Source organism: Carcharodon carcharias, chromosome 4, assembly GCF_017639515.1.
Source record: "Carcharodon carcharias isolate sCarCar2 chromosome 4, sCarCar2.pri, whole genome shotgun sequence".
Lineage (NCBI taxonomy): Eukaryota > Metazoa > Chordata > Chondrichthyes > Lamniformes > Lamnidae > Carcharodon > Carcharodon carcharias.
Window position 1 is genome coordinate 110,732,545 of NC_054470.1, and position 18,237 is coordinate 110,750,781.

General features: G+C 43.4%; 1 protein-coding gene across 1 annotated transcript in view; it reads right to left on the reverse strand.

Moving 5' to 3' along the window:
- Positions 1-18,237, reverse strand: part of musk (muscle, skeletal, receptor tyrosine kinase) — a 145,952-nt gene that overhangs the window by 94,013 nt on the left and 33,702 nt on the right. The window contains exons 6-7 of the mRNA XM_041186845.1: positions 3,733-3,857; positions 111-270 (exon numbers count right to left, since the gene is read on the reverse strand). Of these exons, the coding sequence (XP_041042779.1) occupies positions 111-270; positions 3,733-3,857 (285 nt within the window). The remainder of the gene's footprint in view (positions 1-110; positions 271-3,732; positions 3,858-18,237) is intronic.

The following is an 18,237-nucleotide window of genomic DNA, read 5'->3' on the forward strand; positions in this document are numbered from 1 at the left end:
CTAGTATGGAGAGCCTAGTCATAATGCTCATCAACATACTCCACTTGGGAAAATAGTTAAAACAAAACAGGGAGACACGTATTCCTATTTTAATAGCATTGCCGACTTACCAATGATGTCAAGTGTAGCAGTGGCTTTTGCTGTTGTACTTCTCTCATTGTGCTTGTTTGTGGTCAAACAGGTGAAAAGTGAAGGCCTGGTAACATGCACGCGCAGTCTAGACTCCATCAACTCCCCCTTAATGCGATTCTCCATCAAGACCCTGGGGACCTGGAGAAAACACAAAGGAAAAACCAGATTTATACAACACATTTTGCCCCAAAAAATACTAGGTTGAGAAGCTGGATGCAGAAGTGTTTAAAAACTACTTGAAACTTACTGATGGAGCCATTCCCTGGAAAACAAGACAAGAGATTTAGAAAAACTTAACTGAGGTAAAATTTACGAGGTGATTTTTTTCTTAATGAGAAGGAGTGTGACTGAGAGTGAAAATGCCAGGGTTCTGAATATTCATTGTAGCTTTCATTTTGTGATTTAGGACTTTAGAAATGTTTTAAACAGGGAGAGTGAGAGAATTATCTCCACCTCTGCTGAGATCGACATTAATCACATGCTCCTGGGACATTCTAAGTACTAACAGCACCAGACAGTTAGAAAGAGCAAGTAAGAAAGAGCTAACTGGACAGAAAGGTAATTGTTCATTTTTATTCTTCCTTCATTCTGTTTTATTCATTTCTTAAAAAAATAAACTGGCAGATTTTTGAAAGTTAGCAAAGCCCCTTTGAGGGAAACGGATAAAGGAAAGAGGGGGAATCTTATTTCAGTCTCTTGGTACTAACCCTTGGGGAGAAGTGAGTGGGACTCTGAGGAATAGATGGAAGGTTAAGAATGACTGAGCAACAGTGGAGCATGGAAGAGAAGGAGGATATGGGATTGTTCAAAGGGGAAGATTTGGAGAAAGAGGTGATGGATGTGAAGGGTTGGTTGGTGTAGTGTATTGAAAATTGCAATGTGCATTTGTCCACTTGAAGCTATCATACACACATGTACCAGCAGATGGAGTGTGTTAGCAAGAGGTAATAATGGATCCATGTTTAACAGTTCATGCAGTTCTAATTCTAAATGTCTCGGGCTGAATATATAACTGCTTCTGTCCTAAGAACTTCACAGTAGGAGGGGTCAGTGAAGGTGAAAGGTCATGGGACATAAAAGTGCAAGTACAAGTGATTGAGGGAGTGAATGGGAAGGCCATTTTCTTCCCATACAACTCCCAACCCAATGGAGTTGGTGGCTTCTGTGTTCACAGAAGGAATCGACGGAGAGGGAAGCAAGAAGAAGCATTAGGGGGAGAGAACAGTAGAAAGACAGAAGAGAAGGAAACAGAAAGAATCATCAACACAAAGACACCAGAGAAAGGGAAGAGAATGTCCAAAGTTGTCAATGTATCAAATATAACAGCATGGAAGGTTAATTATGTTAAACATGCCCATGGAAGGAGAGGAGTGTTGATATACCAGAACGATATCTGGACTGCAAAGGTTAAATTACAAGGAGAGATTGCACAAACTAGGATTGTATTCCCTGGAATTCAGAAGTTTAAGGAGTTATTTGAACAAATTTTTCAAGATATTAAGTGGAACTGATTGGGGTTTGTGGACGGTGGGTGGGGCTGGTTGCAGTAACAGAGAGAAAGTATTTCCACTGGTTGAGAAGGACTGAGAACTAAAGCCAGACTTTTCAGGAGTGAAATTAGGAAACACTTATACAAACAAAAGGAAAAGGAAAGATTTACTATATAGTGCTTTATGTGATCTTTAGGCATCTCAAAGCACTTTTTAGCCAATGAAGTAGTTTCAAAGTGTTGTAATGTAGGAAATAAAGGATGGTAGAAGTTTGGAAATCTTTTTCACAAATGGTTGGGTCTATTATTAATTTTAAATCTGAGATTGATAGTAAAATTTGTAAATCAAGCTAAAATTGCATGTTCCAGGGTACTTTTACCAAGGCGGGATTCATCAACTGAGAAGATTCCTTGACTTGAACTATCCATCTTGGTAGCCAGAATCCGGCCCTCCTTCTCTGCTTTTCAAATTGCTGTTTACCACCGGCCTGAAATTTAACTCCGGGAGGATCTGTGTGAGACCCCAGGAAGATTTAAACTCCCAGGCTTCAACTGGATAAGCCCCATTGCGACCCTGCACACCACCCTCTCGAGGGCAATCCAGGATGGGCCCGGTCCTGCCAGCCAGCGATGCTGACCATCGCTGAATTTTTTTTAAAAAGCTGCCTAGGATAGAGTGAGCAAGCGGGAGAAGGATAGGGGCCAGAGGAAAGGCCATTACCTGGTACTGAAGGAGCAATTCCTCTATGCTCAGTTAAGTGGTTGGGCGGGGCAGCGGCTCAGCAATTACTCACGGATTGGGGATGGGGGAGAAGATTTCAACTTCCTAGTGAGGTTCAGTGGATCACTCCTAGTGGGGCCTGGGAATTAATGAGGATACTATGGTTTTCCCCTGACCCTGCCTACATCCCATGTCTCTCCCCTAGGCCAGACCCACCCGAATTTTTGAATTGACATCCATTTGTTTTACACTAGCAGTTGAAAATTGCCCCTCTCTTGCCTGTGTATGTAACATCATGGGGGATTGACTAATGTTGCAAACTTTAAAACTAGATATGATGGTGGTGGTGTTAGTCTGTTGCTGTTCACTCAGGGAGTGCGAGTTGCTGTGGTGATCTGCACTTTTACACTCATGTTGTAGTTTAGAGCTGTGCATAGTGATGGTAGAGACTTCAACACCTTCAATCACATGGCTGACCAGGAATCTCTGCCGCTCTTACCGCCTGCCATTGGCATGTGTTGGAGAGATTTGCCGCGTTATGAACACACCTTCCTCCGCCATCAGGTCCTGTAGAGAGACTCGAGCCCAGAGCTTCTGGCTCAGAGGCAGGGATGCTTCCCCATACACCAAAAGACCTCCACTCAAAAACCAGATATAGAATCACACAAAGGTACAAGACAGGAAGAAGCGATTTGACCCATCAGGTCTGAGCCAGTTCTTTCAAAGTGCAATCCCAGTTACTCCCATTCCCTTGCTCTTTCCCCATATTCATACAATTTTTTTTCTATCAAGTATCTATCCAATCCCCTTTTGAAAGCTGCTGTTATATCTGTATCCACCTTCCTATATAATTCCCCACTGCAAAAACCTCAGTGACAATGCATAATGTTAAAACAACTGTTACATCCAAGACATTCTGTAAAGTGCTACCTTGTTCTCATTCTCTGCCTGATGCAGGAACGCTGGCTTCCTTAACGGGTTAATGCAATTGAGAAGCACAAGCATTCTTTTGGACATGGGCATCGTTTGCAAGGCCGACAGTTGTTACCCATCTGTAATTGCTCTTTGGAGCAGTTAAGAGTCGACCACTTTGACATGTAGGCTACAGTGGGTAAGGACAGCAGATTTCCTTCCCTAAAGGACATTAGTGAACCAGATGGGTCTTTATGACAATTGATAGTTTCACAATCACCATTACTAAGACTAGCTTTCAATTCCAGATTTTATTAATTGAACTTAAATTCCATTTGCTGCCATGGTGGGATTTGAACCCGTGCCCCCAGAGCATTAGCCCGGGGCTCTGCGATTACTAGTCCGGTGACTTTATCAGTATGCCACTGTCTCCCAATTTCACTGTTGTCTAATCGAAAAATGTATGAAACACACTCACAGCTTTTCCGTTCTCCAACCACTTGATTGTGGGAATAGGGAAGCCTGTGGCTTTGCATTGTAGATTCACCTCAGCACCAAAGCTGACGTTCTGCGATGTAGGAGCCTTCACAATTCTGGCAGGGACTAGGAAGAAACAAGAGAGACATAGAGAATACCACTAGCATTAAAAAATCTGTCACTCAAGCAATGACTTTTACCACCTCATTATTCTGGAGAGTGCTTAATTTTATTACTTTTTTGTCTTTATGAAAGAAAGAACTTGCATTTATATAGCACCTTTCACAACTTCAGGATGCCCTGCAGTACTTTTGAAGGATAGCTACTTTTGTAACATAGGAAACACAGCAGCCAATTTGTGCATAGCAAGCTCCTCAAACAACAATGTGATAATGAACTGATAATGTGTTTTTTTATATATAAAACAGAAAATGCTGGTAAAACTCAGCACATCGGGCAACATCTGTGGAGAGAGAAACAGAGTTAATGTTTCATGTCCAATGTGACACTTCTTTAGAGCATTGGTGTAAAAGACATGTTGGACTTAAAATGTTAACTCTGTTTCTCCCTCCACAGATGCTACCAGACCCTCCGAGTTTTTCCAGCACTTTCTATTTTATTTTAGATCTCCAGCATCTGCAATATTTTGCTTTTATTGTTTTTTTGATGTTGGTTGAGGGATAAATATTGACCAGGACACATTCCCCTGCTCTTTGTTGGAACAGTGGTATGGAATCTTTAACATCCACCTGAGAGGGCAGACAGGTCCTTGGTTTAATGTTTCATCGGAAAGACAGCACCTCTGACAGTGCAGCACTCCCTCAATACTGCACTGGGAGTCTTGATTTTTGTGCTCAAGTCTCTAGAGTGGGACTTGGACCCACAAAGTTCTGACATAGACGTGAGAGTGCTGCCCAGTGAGCCACAGCTGCCACCCTTTAGTAAACTCAAACCGCTTACAGCTGTATTTGGGATATTTTTAGTTCTTACTTTCATATGTCATTCCCCTGTCTACTTTAGTGGAAACATTGGGCTGGATTTTAATGTTTCTCAATGGGATGAGGAAGGTGGAGCAGAAAGCGAGTGGTCTGCTTGCTCCCGCCCCTGCCATTGAAGCAAGCGTCGGACAGCCAATCAGTGGCTGTCCAGCTGGAAGGCGGCCAATTGGGAATCTAGGCCAGGACGTCATGTGACCTCAGAAGGGTTATGCCACGAACAGGAAGTTGATCATATCTAGAAATTTAAAGGGCCCCCTGTTCTCTCAATCTATCTTTATTTTTTTATTGACGGCTCAAAGAAGTCAAAAAATTAACCCAAAAACATACAGACACCTCCAACTTCACCAGCAGAATCTTCTACATTCAGCCACGGTCCTGGTGGTGGGCCTTTTTTTCCACCCTTGTGCCACCTCGGCATGCCTGACGTAAAACACTCCCAAACTTTATTCCGTCCAATGCCCAAAAAATGCAGTGAGCAACAAAAAACCCCCCCACACAATTGGCTTTTTAACAAGCTCAATAGCTTGCTAATTGTTTATTTAAAAATGGCGGGCAAGCTTCCGATTTAAGTGCCTGCTCACCTTTCATGATGTCGGAGACTGGCATGATGATGTGTATTTCTGACGTGACATCATCATGGCGTATTTTATGTTTGAGTGGGGGTGGGGGGGTTGAGGGGGTGGATGGTGTGGCCCAACTGATTTGCGGTAGTAAAATCCAGCTCACTGATTCTTTCATTAAAACAGTGGTTAGTGTAATGTCACAGGATCTCACTAAACGTCTGAATGGGAATATCAACCCTTCATTCTTTGGCTAATTATTTTGTTGTGGGAAATGCAACTATATTTTAAGGGCCTACATGGCGCTGTTGCAAATGTCATTCTCAGCCACATTATCAGGTTTCCTAGTCCGATTGCTAAATATTCCTAATCATATGGAACCCAAGACTGAGTCATGGGTAGGCAGACACTTGCATGTTTTTTTATTTTTATTCTTTCATGGGATGTGGGCATCACTGGCCAGGCCAGAATTTCTTGCCATCCCTAATTGCCCTTGAGAAGGTGGTGGTGAGCTGCCTTCTTGAATCACTGCAGTTCACATAGTGTCAGTACATCAACAGTGCTGTCAGGGAGGGAGTTCCAGGATTTTGACCCAGCGACAGCGAAGGAACGGTGATATATTTCCAAGTCAGGATGGTGTGTGACCTGGAGAGGAACTTCCAGGTGGTAAAGTTTCCATGCGTCTGCTGCCCTTGTCCTTCTAGGTGGTAGAGGTTGTGGGTCTGGAAGGTTGGAAGGTGCTGTCAAAGGAGCCTTGGTGAGTTGCTGTAGTGCATCTTGTAGATGGTACACACTGCTGCCACCGTGCGTCATTGGTGGATGTTGAATGTTGCAGATGTGGTGCCTATCAAGCGGGCTGCTTTGTCCTGGATGGTGTGGAGCTTCTTGAGTGTTGTTGGAGCTGCACCCATCCAGGCAAGTGGAATAAGTGAGCCTACATACTGCATCCCTTAACTCCAGCATTCTGAAGAATTACTTTTTTAAACTATTTTTTCAACTGTAACTGATTGATTTAACCCTGTGTGCCAGCAGTTGGAAAAATCATTAGAAGGGATTGAATAGCTGGCACAAATAGATCTTCGCTTAGCTCCACATGCTCCTCACCTGGCAATGTAAAAGAGTTTCTGTATGACTTTAATAAATAGAGTGGAGCTCCCTCTTGATGTCTAAAGTATGAATAAGCACAATACTATCTTCCTTAAAGGGTAATCACAATTAAGAATCCCAAACTTTTAATGGTCAACTGCTCATCAAACAGTAAAATGTATGAAGCAATCTCACTGCCCTCCAATCGCTTGATAATGGGAGTCTGTACTGGCAGTCACTTTAAACAGGTTATGGTAGATTGTGTGCAACAGGTGGTGTTAGTTGGCCATTCAGAGGGGCTAAAGGACTGGTTGTCTTATATAAAATGCCATTCTGAGAGAGTGAGGGGGTGGTGAGGGCTGTGGTTTGGGGGAGCAATATTTAGTTGCACAATGGGCTATAGACACCATCCACCTCGAAGTTCAAATCTGACAGGATAAAGCTCTTCCCTGTCTGCAGGCTTAGAGGTTTGTTTGGGAAGAATTTGGACAATCTGAATCTAGTTGTAGGGCTGGGGATTACAGAGATGGTGATGCCATGAAGTGGCTTCCTGGCTAAATATGTTAATATTCATAGAATTATAAAAACTTATGAGTGCAGAAGGAGGTCATTCATCCAGTCATGTTTGTGTTGGCTCTTTGAATGAGCAGCTGTGCTAAGTCACACAACCCAACCTATTGTCCATTATCCTGTAAGTCCCTCATCCTCAAGTTCAATTCCCTACTGAAATTGTTTATAGAATCGGCCTCCACCACCTTTTCAGGCTGAGTGTTCCAGATCCTGAGAACTCACGAGTGGAAAAAAATTTCTGCATCTCCTCTCTAGATCTTTTGCCAATGATTTTAATCTATGACTTCTGGCAGTGGATGAACACGATAGAGGGAATAGATCTTTGCTCTGTATTCAAATTTGCATTAAGAAGTCCCTTGCTACTCAAGAATTTAAGGTTCAAGAATTCTTATGCTGCCTCTTAAACCATTCATTGAAATAAAAGGAATTTACAGCACGGAGAGTGGCCATTCAGCCCATAGTGTCCATGCTAGCCAACAAGTAGCCAGCCACCTTCATCCCACTTTCCAGCTCTTGGTCCATAGCCTTGTAGGTTGCAGTATTTCAAATGCATCACCAAGTACTTTTTAAACATTATGAGAGTTTCTGCCTCTACCACCCTGTCAGGAAGTGAGTTCCAGATCCTGATCACCCTCTGAATGAAACGATTTCCCTTTGAATCTCCTCTAAACCTCCAACCTCTTAAGTTAAATCTATACCCCCCCATCTTGTTATGGACCCCTCAACCAAAGAGAATAAGTTTTCCCTGTCCACTCTAAATAGAACCCCCAGAATTTTATACACTTTAATTTGGTCTCAGCCTTGGAATCCTCCACTCTCAGCCTCCACTGTCCCAAAGAAAACAACCCTTGCCTATCCAAACATTCCTCAGAATTAAAATTCTCCAGTCCAGGCAACATTCACTCTTTCCCAGAATCTCCAGACTGTGCAACTTCTCTGTCTTTTTTTCCCCTTTTGATCTTCATGGGTTCAAAGCTTAGCCTCAACGAGCCACTATTTGTTCATTTATCTACTTTTTCTTGTCCTCTTTCCAACTTTGGCAATGTCCTGCACTGAGGGGCTTACCCTTCATCTGGGCTTTTTAGTAAACTGACAAAGATACTTGATCCAAGGTTTGGGTTTCGCACATGACCCAGGATCATCCTGACATGAAGGGTGAACTTGACTTTGAACCAGCAGTTTTGTAGGGTGTGGATGTCGGATGGAATAGACATAATCAAAGTGAAATAAACAAAATGTCCTTTGGCACCCCTTTTCAGTTACATCATAAACATTCCACATGCAAATCAGATATTGTTTCTGCTTAAGTTGCAGTCCTTAAAAGTGAAAACTTTGTTTTGTACTTTGGAACAGCAACAACATAGTTTCAGTCCCAACAATCCGCAAAATCTTCACTGCACCGTCTCCCAAGGGCCAAGTACTTGAGGCACTGCTGCTTATCTGCCTCTGAAACCAATGACAAACTCAAGATTCATTTGTTTCCATTGTTTTCCGTTCCTCCCTTGTTTGTTCTCCCTCCATCATTCCGAGAGAGCCTGAGCATTCATTCCACTCCTGGGCGCCCACCATTGCTCCTACTGACCTGGCTGGTCCCCGCAATAGTCTCTCCCTCCATTTATTTATCTTCTCTTCTCCCGTTCCAACTTTGAGGGTGTCCTGTGCGACGGGAGCTGCCCTTTATTTGGAGATTTACTGGTTTCTGCTGTGCATCTCAGAATTCCCTGTTAACAGTGTGTTAGGAGCATGTGGGAATTATAAAAAGATTGTCCATCGCCGTCTATAATTAAATGGATGAACTTTGATCCGTTTGACTTGCATTGAATTTTCTCCTCCCATTTCCTGAGGGCACTGACTCATGCTGCTGTATATTTCCAAATGGTTCATGGTATTTTACTGAAAAAGTCCCTGTGTGAAGCTAGACAGGTAGTGGAAGCCTTTAAAACAAAGAGTGAGAGCATTGTAGCTTGAGCCAACTCTCTCCCAATGTCAACATATGTACTTTGGCAGTGATGAAGAGTCCCAACCCTAGTAGATTTTGCACTATCTCTAGCTTGTGGACACAGAGGCCAGTTTTAGGGTCTTGCAAACTTTCTGAACTGAGACTAGCCAATTTAACACTGTAATTTAAGACTGTACCAGAATCCTTCTGGGTCTCTACTTCTCACAAACATAGAGAGTGGCACATTTAGCAACTGACCCATTGATAGGAATGAATGAATAATCTCCAACCTGTGACCAGCCTAGGAGAGAATTTGGAAAACTGAAGTCTGAGGTACGAATGCAATTTGCTCCTTGATAATTTCTTATGTTTGGTAGATGGAACAACAGCTGAAGATATTTGCCAGGTTTCCTGTTGTTTGACCATACATTTGGGGGGAAAAATTATCTAGCGGATATCATCCAGCCCAATTTATTTCAAGACTCCTAATTCTTTCCAAAAGACTTATCCTCCTCTATTTCAACATTAACAACTTTATTGCCACCAGCAATGTTTAATACTGTCAGTTGCCCAACATCAAGAATGAAGACTGATGCAAAGTACTTGGTTAGTATCTCTGCTATTGCCAAGTCTTGTGTCTGATGTTAGCAATAAAAGGGGGTTCAGTTATTTCCTGTGGCAAAGGGAGGTATGGATTGATTTCAGCCCTAGGAACTGAGTTTGTAAATACATGGGTTCATGAAGCTGATGTCTCAGTTTTGATCCTTATTATACTAGGCAACGGGTGAATTTTGAGCTTTCCTTGGAGAATGTTGACACTGACACATCTTTGGACTGACAGATCCCACATGTGCTGAGTACTGAATGTAGACTTGGATTTATAACTCTTCGGAATTGTCTTGGAATCTCCAGCAAGCGAAAGATTGATGCTATAAAGCATTAATTTAAAAAAACAGCATTTTTAATTTTCTAAGAATGCTTTCATTTTTTTCCTTATAAAGATATTGGACATGGGCAAAAAGGGATGTCAAGAATCATCCAATCAGGTAGTCAAGCATCTGCTTGCTTTCCAATTGGCCATGAGAAAGCAGGGTGCCGCGAGATTGATTGTGTCGGGCAACCAATGGAGTGTGAGGGCGAAGCAATTAGAAACCCGAGGTCATGTGGTGAAATCTCCAGGAATACATCGAACAAGAGTTGGCAGCCCTAACACGTACACCCCCACTGCCAGGGAGTTTATATCTTCACTGGCAGGTCACTGTAGATATGCAGATTCATTGCCTGACATTGGCTCAAGTGTCAGATAGCACTAAGTCATAGTCAGGCAAGCAATGAATGACAGTAAGTGTACAAGTACTGCACATCTGGGTGAACAGTGGGTGGGACACAGAAAACAGTAGAATACAGCCCTGTGTGGATTCACCAATTGGTTTTCACCAACTCATATGGAAGAGCTTAAATCGGTCCTTTTCCAAATACCCTATAATAATCAAACCCGGTTTACTTCAGATCTGAATCTGATTGAGAATCTGATTGTGGTCAAAACTTGATTGTTCTATCTGAACTATTCAGACTTTTAGAGCATTAATTCATGGAAGGCACCCTCCCTGCCCCACCACAAACTCCATGTGCTACCTAATCCATTCCCTCCCGTGACCATTATTTCAGGCTGAACTATTTGCAACCTTGGCTTCTTGTTTGACCCCAAGTTAATCTTTTGAACCATGTTCTCTCCACCACCTGCTTATGTTGCTATCTCAGCTCCATCTTCTCCTGGGATCCTCATTTCTATCTTTGATGTAGATGGACTTGATTGCTCTAGTGCATACTGCTGGCTGCTTCCTACCATCATCCTCAGTAAGCTTCAGCTCATCCAAAATTATGCTGCTCATATCTATCTATCCATGTTGACTGAATATGTCAAATTTAAAATCATCATCCTCGGGTTTAAATTCCTCCGTTGCCTTGTTTGTTCCCATCTCTCTAAACTCTTCCATCCTTACAAGCACCCCTCTCCAACTCTTGTGCACCTCTGCATACTCTCCTCCTTTTTGCTCCTTCATTGGTGGTCTAGATCCCACTCTCTGCAATTCCCCCCTGAACCCCCAGTGCAGTGCCAGTTCCCCGTTGCTTTCTCCATGGCAATGGCTCAGCCAGGGTTGACTTGCCAACGAATCAGCTTCCTTTTCTCCTATGGTATAAGTTGTTGCTCCCTTTGAAATTTGGCATTCTTGTGCTTGTCCTGATGTGTGAAAGGCAAAATGCTTTAACAGCATGTCTCTCTATTCAGCAATAAATCCAAGTTGTTGTTTTCTCCTGCTGTTCCCCTGCACCCCCCATTCTGTTCCTGCAATGCAACTGTGGTGGGCATTACACAGTATGATTAACACATTCTATTCCTTGAAAAGATAAAATGAGCACCCTTTCTTTTTATTTCTGTTAAATATTCTCAACCTACTATTAAGTCAACAAAGACATCATTTTAAATATCCCCCCAAACCCATTGTTTCCACAAGACTACATTCTGAGCAGGGGACCTTGTAATTTATTTTGTCCCATTGAAAGGAGTATAATTTCAGGCAGCCACATTGCATCTGTAACTATGTATCTGGCGGGTCCTGCCTTCTGTCACTGACGTCTAATTAAGTTCATGTGAGTGACCCAAACCAAGATGCTGTTGGTTGCAGCATAACACACCCTCATTTATCTGTCCATACTCTGGGAAAATTGTTCATTGCATGGCTTGAATTTAGAACCTTTTATAGTTCACATATTTTTAAATAAACGTTTGATTGCTGTGTCTTTGGAAGTGAAACAACCGAGGTAAGCCGTCAACCAGAAGCAAATATCTAGGTAACTCCGATGACGGATACCCAGATATCCCGAATAATAAGCATGTCTTTGATATCAATTATCTCACAAGAGCGGAGAAGGATAAGAGGAGATTTAATAAAAGTGTTCCACATTAATGATGGTTTTGATACAGTAAATAAGGACAAACTGTTTTCAGCGGCAGAGGGGTCAGGGGTTGGGGCTGGGGGCAGTAAGCTGATGGAAGAGATTTAAGTTAATTGGCAAAGGAACCAGAGGAGACATGAGGAGAATTTATTTTTTACACAGCAAGTTGTTGTGATCTGGAACGCACTGCTTGATAAAGCGGTGGAAGCAGATTCAATAATAACTTTGAAAAAGAGAATTGAATGTATACTCGAAATGGTAAGACTTGCAGGACTATGGGGGAAGGACAAGGGGAGTGAGTCTAATTGGATAGCTCTTTCAAAGAGCCAGCACAGGCTCAAAGGGCTGATTGGCGTATGCTGTATCGCTCTATGATTCTCTGATAAACTAGTGCCTCAGTGCGGACACGTGTATGTTCTATACATATTGGATGTGCCTTGAAGCAAATGCCAACAGTTACTGTTAAAACACTTCTTTTAATTAGCCTTTTTCAAATATTTCTCCACTTCCCTGTTACAGATTCCGTTCCCACCATCAGAACCCCTGAAAGCTCAGTGATAAGTTAGTGATTGTCTAATTGGTGACCAAGTGTATCTGGAGCACTGGGGATGACAACTCAGGAAGGAGATATTGGCCTTGCCAGTGAATCCAGACTGATACTGGGGATAAAAGGGTTTATTATGAGCACAGGTTGTATACACTGGGTTTGTATTCCCATGACTATAGAAGATAATCCAGTTGAAGTGAAGATGATTAAAGAATTGGATTGGGTAGATAGAGAGAAACTTTTTCCTCTGGGGAGGGGAGTCCAGATTCACGGGGGATATCAGGAAGAATATTCTCACGTGAAGGGCAGTGGAAATCTGGAACTCGCTCCTTCAAAAAAAAGCTATTGAGGCAATTAAAACAATTCAAAACTGAGATTGATTTTAGTTACGCAAGAGGTAGGGAAACGTATAGATCATTGATGACTGAAGTGAAGAGTGGAACAAGGATGAGGGGCTAAATGGCCTCCTCCTGTTCCTATGGCTCCTTTTCTGGTAGCCCCTCGAAGCGAGGAGGACAATTCCATAGAGTGCAGCCTTTTAACAATGGGGAGGCTGGTGTGCTGCAGCTACCACACAGTTCTGGCTGATCTGGAGACTCTCCCATTCTTGCCTCCAGCCATGGGCATATTGGGAGGATTTACATGCTGATAATCAACCAAGTTCTGAACACACCTTCCAAGGTCATCAAGTCCCAGAATGGGACTCAAACTCAGAGCTCGGGACCCCAGGGTTAGGGATGCTACCCACCTCCCCACAAGACTTCCCCCATCCTGTTCCTATCAATAAGTTTCTTTGTTGGCGAGTGTGTGTAAAAAACAATAATGGGTAAAGCTATCAGTGGCAGGTATGTCACCATTTCCTGTAATTTCTCAGAGAAATTTCTTCTCTCAGAGGGTCGTTAGTCTTTGGAATTCTCTTCCCCAGACGGCAGTGGAGGCTGGGTCACTGAATATGTTCAAGGCTGAGTTTGACAGATCTTTGATCGATATGGGAGTCCAGGATTATGGGGGGTAGACAGGAAAGTGGAGTTGAGGCCACAATCAGATCAGCCTTGATCTTTTCAAATGGCGGAGCAGGCTTGAGGGGCCGAATGGCCTATTCCTGCTTCTAATTCTTGCGTTCACTGTGCTCAGTGAGGGTCTCTCTCTGCTCCAGTGTCCTTCTGGTTTCGCCTTTTCTCATTTATTTGGAATGTCCAATTTTTGGATGATTCTTAGATCTAGAAATGGAAATTTCTTAAAGTGATTGCCCCAGGTGAACAATATCCTAATTCATTTAAGAGGGCTACACACAACATGACATTCTAGTTCTACAAGATACATTTGTAGTGGAGGAGTTGAGGATACCTTTTACGTCTTGCTGAGTTTCATTTCCTTCTATCACCACAAAGAAACAAGAAGCACGTTAAAATAAGAAAACCTTCCAGTGTGGCAGAATAAATAGAATCAATGCTGTTAATCAAACCACAGGGACAATATGCAAGTCTGTAAGTGGAACAATAGATCACACACTCTCACCTACTATCTTAACAGTAATTCATCTATAACTGCAGTGCACACTGGAGATCGGACTGTAGTCTGCTGACACCTGCAAGTGCCAACACTCACAATGGATTTGGGATAGGTGCAGAATGTGGGGGGAACTGATGCCCTGGGTTGGTGATGTCAGGGAGCTGCTAGCATGTTGCACAGTTGTTAAAAACCCTTGTGTATATTATATAGAAACAGCAAGTGCTGGAAAATCTCAGTGGACTGAATTTTCCCCCTGTTGGGGGAGGTTGTGCTGGCGGGAGCGAGCTTGAACCCAATGGCTCAGCCCCCCTGATCTGTTGCGTGCCAACATTTTACGTGGGCGGGCCAATCAAGGCCCACCCAGGGTAACGCACATCCGGAAGCGCTCCCTGTGTGGGTTGGGCGGGGGAGGTTGCCTGAGTCAGGCCTCTGCCCTTGTGTGCGTGCTTGCAAAAGAGCACAGAAATCTCCCTGAGGCACAGAGGTGCCTCAGGGGGATTTGTTTAAGTTTAAAATTTCTAAATACAGTATTTGAAAACTTTTAAAACATGTCCCCTTATGTGACATTGTCACATGAGCTGGGACATATCAATGATTTTTTTGTTAATTTTTATTGAATTTTTAAACACTTCATGAAACCTCATCCCACCTGTGGATGAGGGGGGTTCCATGAAAAATGCGAAGGCCGCCTGGGCTCACTTAACTGTTTAGTTTTTAATGTCAAACCACATAATGTCAAACCAAAGTTTGTGTATTTGCTGTAACATCTAAAATGACAGGTAGACTTGGCTGTTGTCGACAAGAAAAACGCACAGATATTTGCTGCTGGCACAAGTGTTGGGCACATTTGAAGGCCGAACGGGCTTTTGACCATCGGTTGCGCACCCGCCGAACTGAAAATATCAATGACGCGCAGTGACATCGGGACGCCCGCCTGATGTCACCGCGTGTCATTTTACGTGTTGTCGAGCAGGCCCTGCCCACACTCGCTGACCGGAGAATTCAGCCCAGTGCATCTGGCAGTATGTAGAGAGAGGAACAAACCAACCACAACCATTACTCCCTTTGCCTCTTATTCCATGACATCTTTGTCATTGAATCTCTCCCTCTAGCCTATCCCTGACCTTCCCTTTGTTGCATCTCCCATTTCCCCCTTTCAAAGTATAAAACCCGTCACATTTCTACTTCCTTTCAGTTCCAAAGAAGAGTCACGTTCAACTCAAAATGTTAACTGTGTTTCTCTCTCGCCATTGTTGCCAGGCTTACTGCGTTTTTCCAGCACTTTCTGTTTTTATTTCAGATTTCCAGCATCTGCAGTATTTTGCTTTTATTCTTATGTACGAGATATTGTGGGGAGTTGACATTATCCCCAGTCAATAGTGATCCTTGATCTAATTGAGTGCAGGTACAGTGGCTCAAATCCGGATGTCCAAAACCGGAGTTGTCTGAAAACCGGACACTTCTAGAATATTCCGTGAATCAATTTGAATTGTGCAAAGTTAATTTTAAAAAATTACCAAGACAATTTGGCTAAGTGCTGCATTGGCACGGTGTGGCTCCAGATTAGTTATTGGCTTTGCTGATTCATACTCCATCTCACACTCCAAATGACCCTTGACCCCACTGGACACAGCTTGACCTGAACTTCACATGGCTCTTAACTGCCCAACCTGAAATCCGGCAATATCCAAAATCCAGCAGGGCCTCATTTCTGAAGTTGCCAGATTTGAGGTTCTATACCTATATGCCACAGCAGATGACCATTTGACGTTTTAAGGAGGCCTGTTATGAAGTTGAGGATTGTGATGGTGATGTGACCCCTGACCCAGTTAGCATGTAGCTAAGCAGTCAGTGCTGATGCCTTTAGCAGAGGTGAAGCAAGCAGACTCTTTGCCGAGCTAGCAAATTATTCCTGGATACTTTCGCAAAGCAATGTTAGTGAGCGTGTGTTAATGATGACCTCGATATTAACCACCACCCACAAATCCCCACGATGGGTGGGGTTCAAACCCTAAAAAATTGTTCTCAGTCAGACATTTACGCACTCATCACTTATGCTGTTTCTTTACATCAGGGGGTGGGCTTGGCTGACTTATCTAGGCCCCATCTTGAGAAGACAGGACCCTTCATTAACGCTTTTAAATCAGGGACTGGAGACCTGATTAAAATTTAACAGTCACCAGACGGGTTTTCCCAAGGAAAGAAAGCCCAGGAGAGAAATGGGAGCGGGAATTGTCATTTTCGGATTACAAGGGCTTTTTCCAGCACTGCTTGTGGGCCAGAAGAAACAGGAGTGCTCCCTCCCGACCCCTGCTGCCCTGCCTGGGCCCCTCAAAGAAAGAAGAAAGAAAGACTTGCAATTATGTAGCGCTTTCCACAAATGCCAGATGTCCCAAAGCGCTTTATAACCAAATCTGTGCTTTTAGAAGCATAGTAATGTAGGCAACGTGGCAGCCAATTTGTATGCAGCAAGCTCCCACAATCAGTAATGCGCTCATGGCTGGATAATCTGTTTTTTTGTGGCATTGATTGAAGGATAAATGTTGGCCAGGACACCGGGAAAAATACCTCTGCTCTTCTTTGAAATAGGTGCCCTGGGATCTTTAACATCCACTCAAGCAAGCAGATGAAGCCTCAGTTTAAAGTTTCACCCAAAAGGTGACACTTCCAATAACCGCAGCACTCCCACACAAAGCGTTAGCCTCAGTTTCTGTGGTCAAGCCCTGGAGCGCAACTTGAACACGAACCTCATGATTCAGAGGCAAACGAGTTGAATCTGAGCAACGCCAAACCTCAAAGAACCAAACACCCTCACTATTGGAGACGCCCCCCAACCCCCTCTCAAGTCCCAACCTCTGCTCTACCCAGTGGCCACAATTGCTGGGGAACATTCCCTTCCCCCGGGGCCCTCCTGCTACTATTTTTCCGGCTGACAGTTGGCCAATCGATAAATTTTGCCGTCTGCTGGACGGGAAGCGAGACAAGGAAATTATGATGAGGTCCAGCTGTTAAACCCGGCATCTTGGGATCTCCAGTTTCCTCCCTACAAACCCCATCCCCCAACCATACTCCCCTCATTCTTCCCAACTTCATGCATATCTCGGGGACAATGATTTTCTCTGCTATATTCAACTGCACCATGAATAGAGCTTGACAAATGACTTCGCTGGGGAATCATTTTCTCCACAAAACCCGCAGAACTAAAGGTCTGTGAGATAAAGCTAAAAGGTTAGATGTGAAACTCGACTTGCAGACGTTAAAAAGGCACATTTCCCAGTTCATGATGGAGCCACGACGTGATAGGTGAGGTGGGAAGGGCATTTTCTGTTGAAGTTTTTTAGGCTTGGAGGGAAAGAGGCCAGATTTTGGGGTTTTTTTTGGTAATGTCAAGGTGTATCAGAAGAAAATGTTAGAGATAAGATTAGTTTTGCTTTGGGTTGTAAGCTCGACTGAGTTAGGACTTAACTAAGAGCTGATTATTTATACATCTCTTCAGAACTGATGCCGTATCTTCAGGCTGAATGTTTTTTTTCTCCAGGGGGCATGGTAATTGTGGTGATAATGTCACTACACGAGTAATCCAGAGATCCAGGCTAAAGGTCTAGTGATGGGGGAGGGAGGCACGGGTTCAAATCCCACTGCAGCTGATGGAATTTAAATTTGATTAATAAAACCTGGAATTGCAAGCTAGTCTCGGTAATGGTGAAAGTCTATCTGGATCCCTGAAGCCCTTTAGAGAAGGAAATCTGCCGCCCTTTTTGACTTACATGTGGCTCCAGATCCACAGCAATGTGGTTGACTCTGACATGGCCTCATAAGCCATTCAGTCCAAGGGCAGTTAGGGATGGGCATCAAATGCAGGGATGGGCCTTGCCAACGATGCCCACATCCCACCAAAGAATTTAAAGAACCGAATGTGGGCTGACTAGCGATCTTCTATTTTTATTTCTGAATTAAGAGGTTTGAATTGCTATGGTTCAACTTAAAGCATTTATATAACACACATCATCACCTTAGAATGTTCCCTAAGCTCTTTACAGTCAATTGAGTGATGTTGTCATTGTTGTGGGAAACAAAATTAGAAACAATCACCTAGGCTTTGTTCCTTTGATGTGGTTTTTGCCAGAATGGCTATTAGCAATTTTTTGACTGAATCAAGTGGGTATAGACTGATCAAGCACAACCTTCTCCACCAACTGAGGAACATTGGAGGTCGGGGATAAGGTAGAGGCCAGAGCTGTGGAATAGCATGGATCTCAGAGGGGTTGTGGGACTGGAGGAGATTGCAGAGGTAGGGACGGGTGAAGCCGTGGAGGATGTGAGAACAAGAAAATTG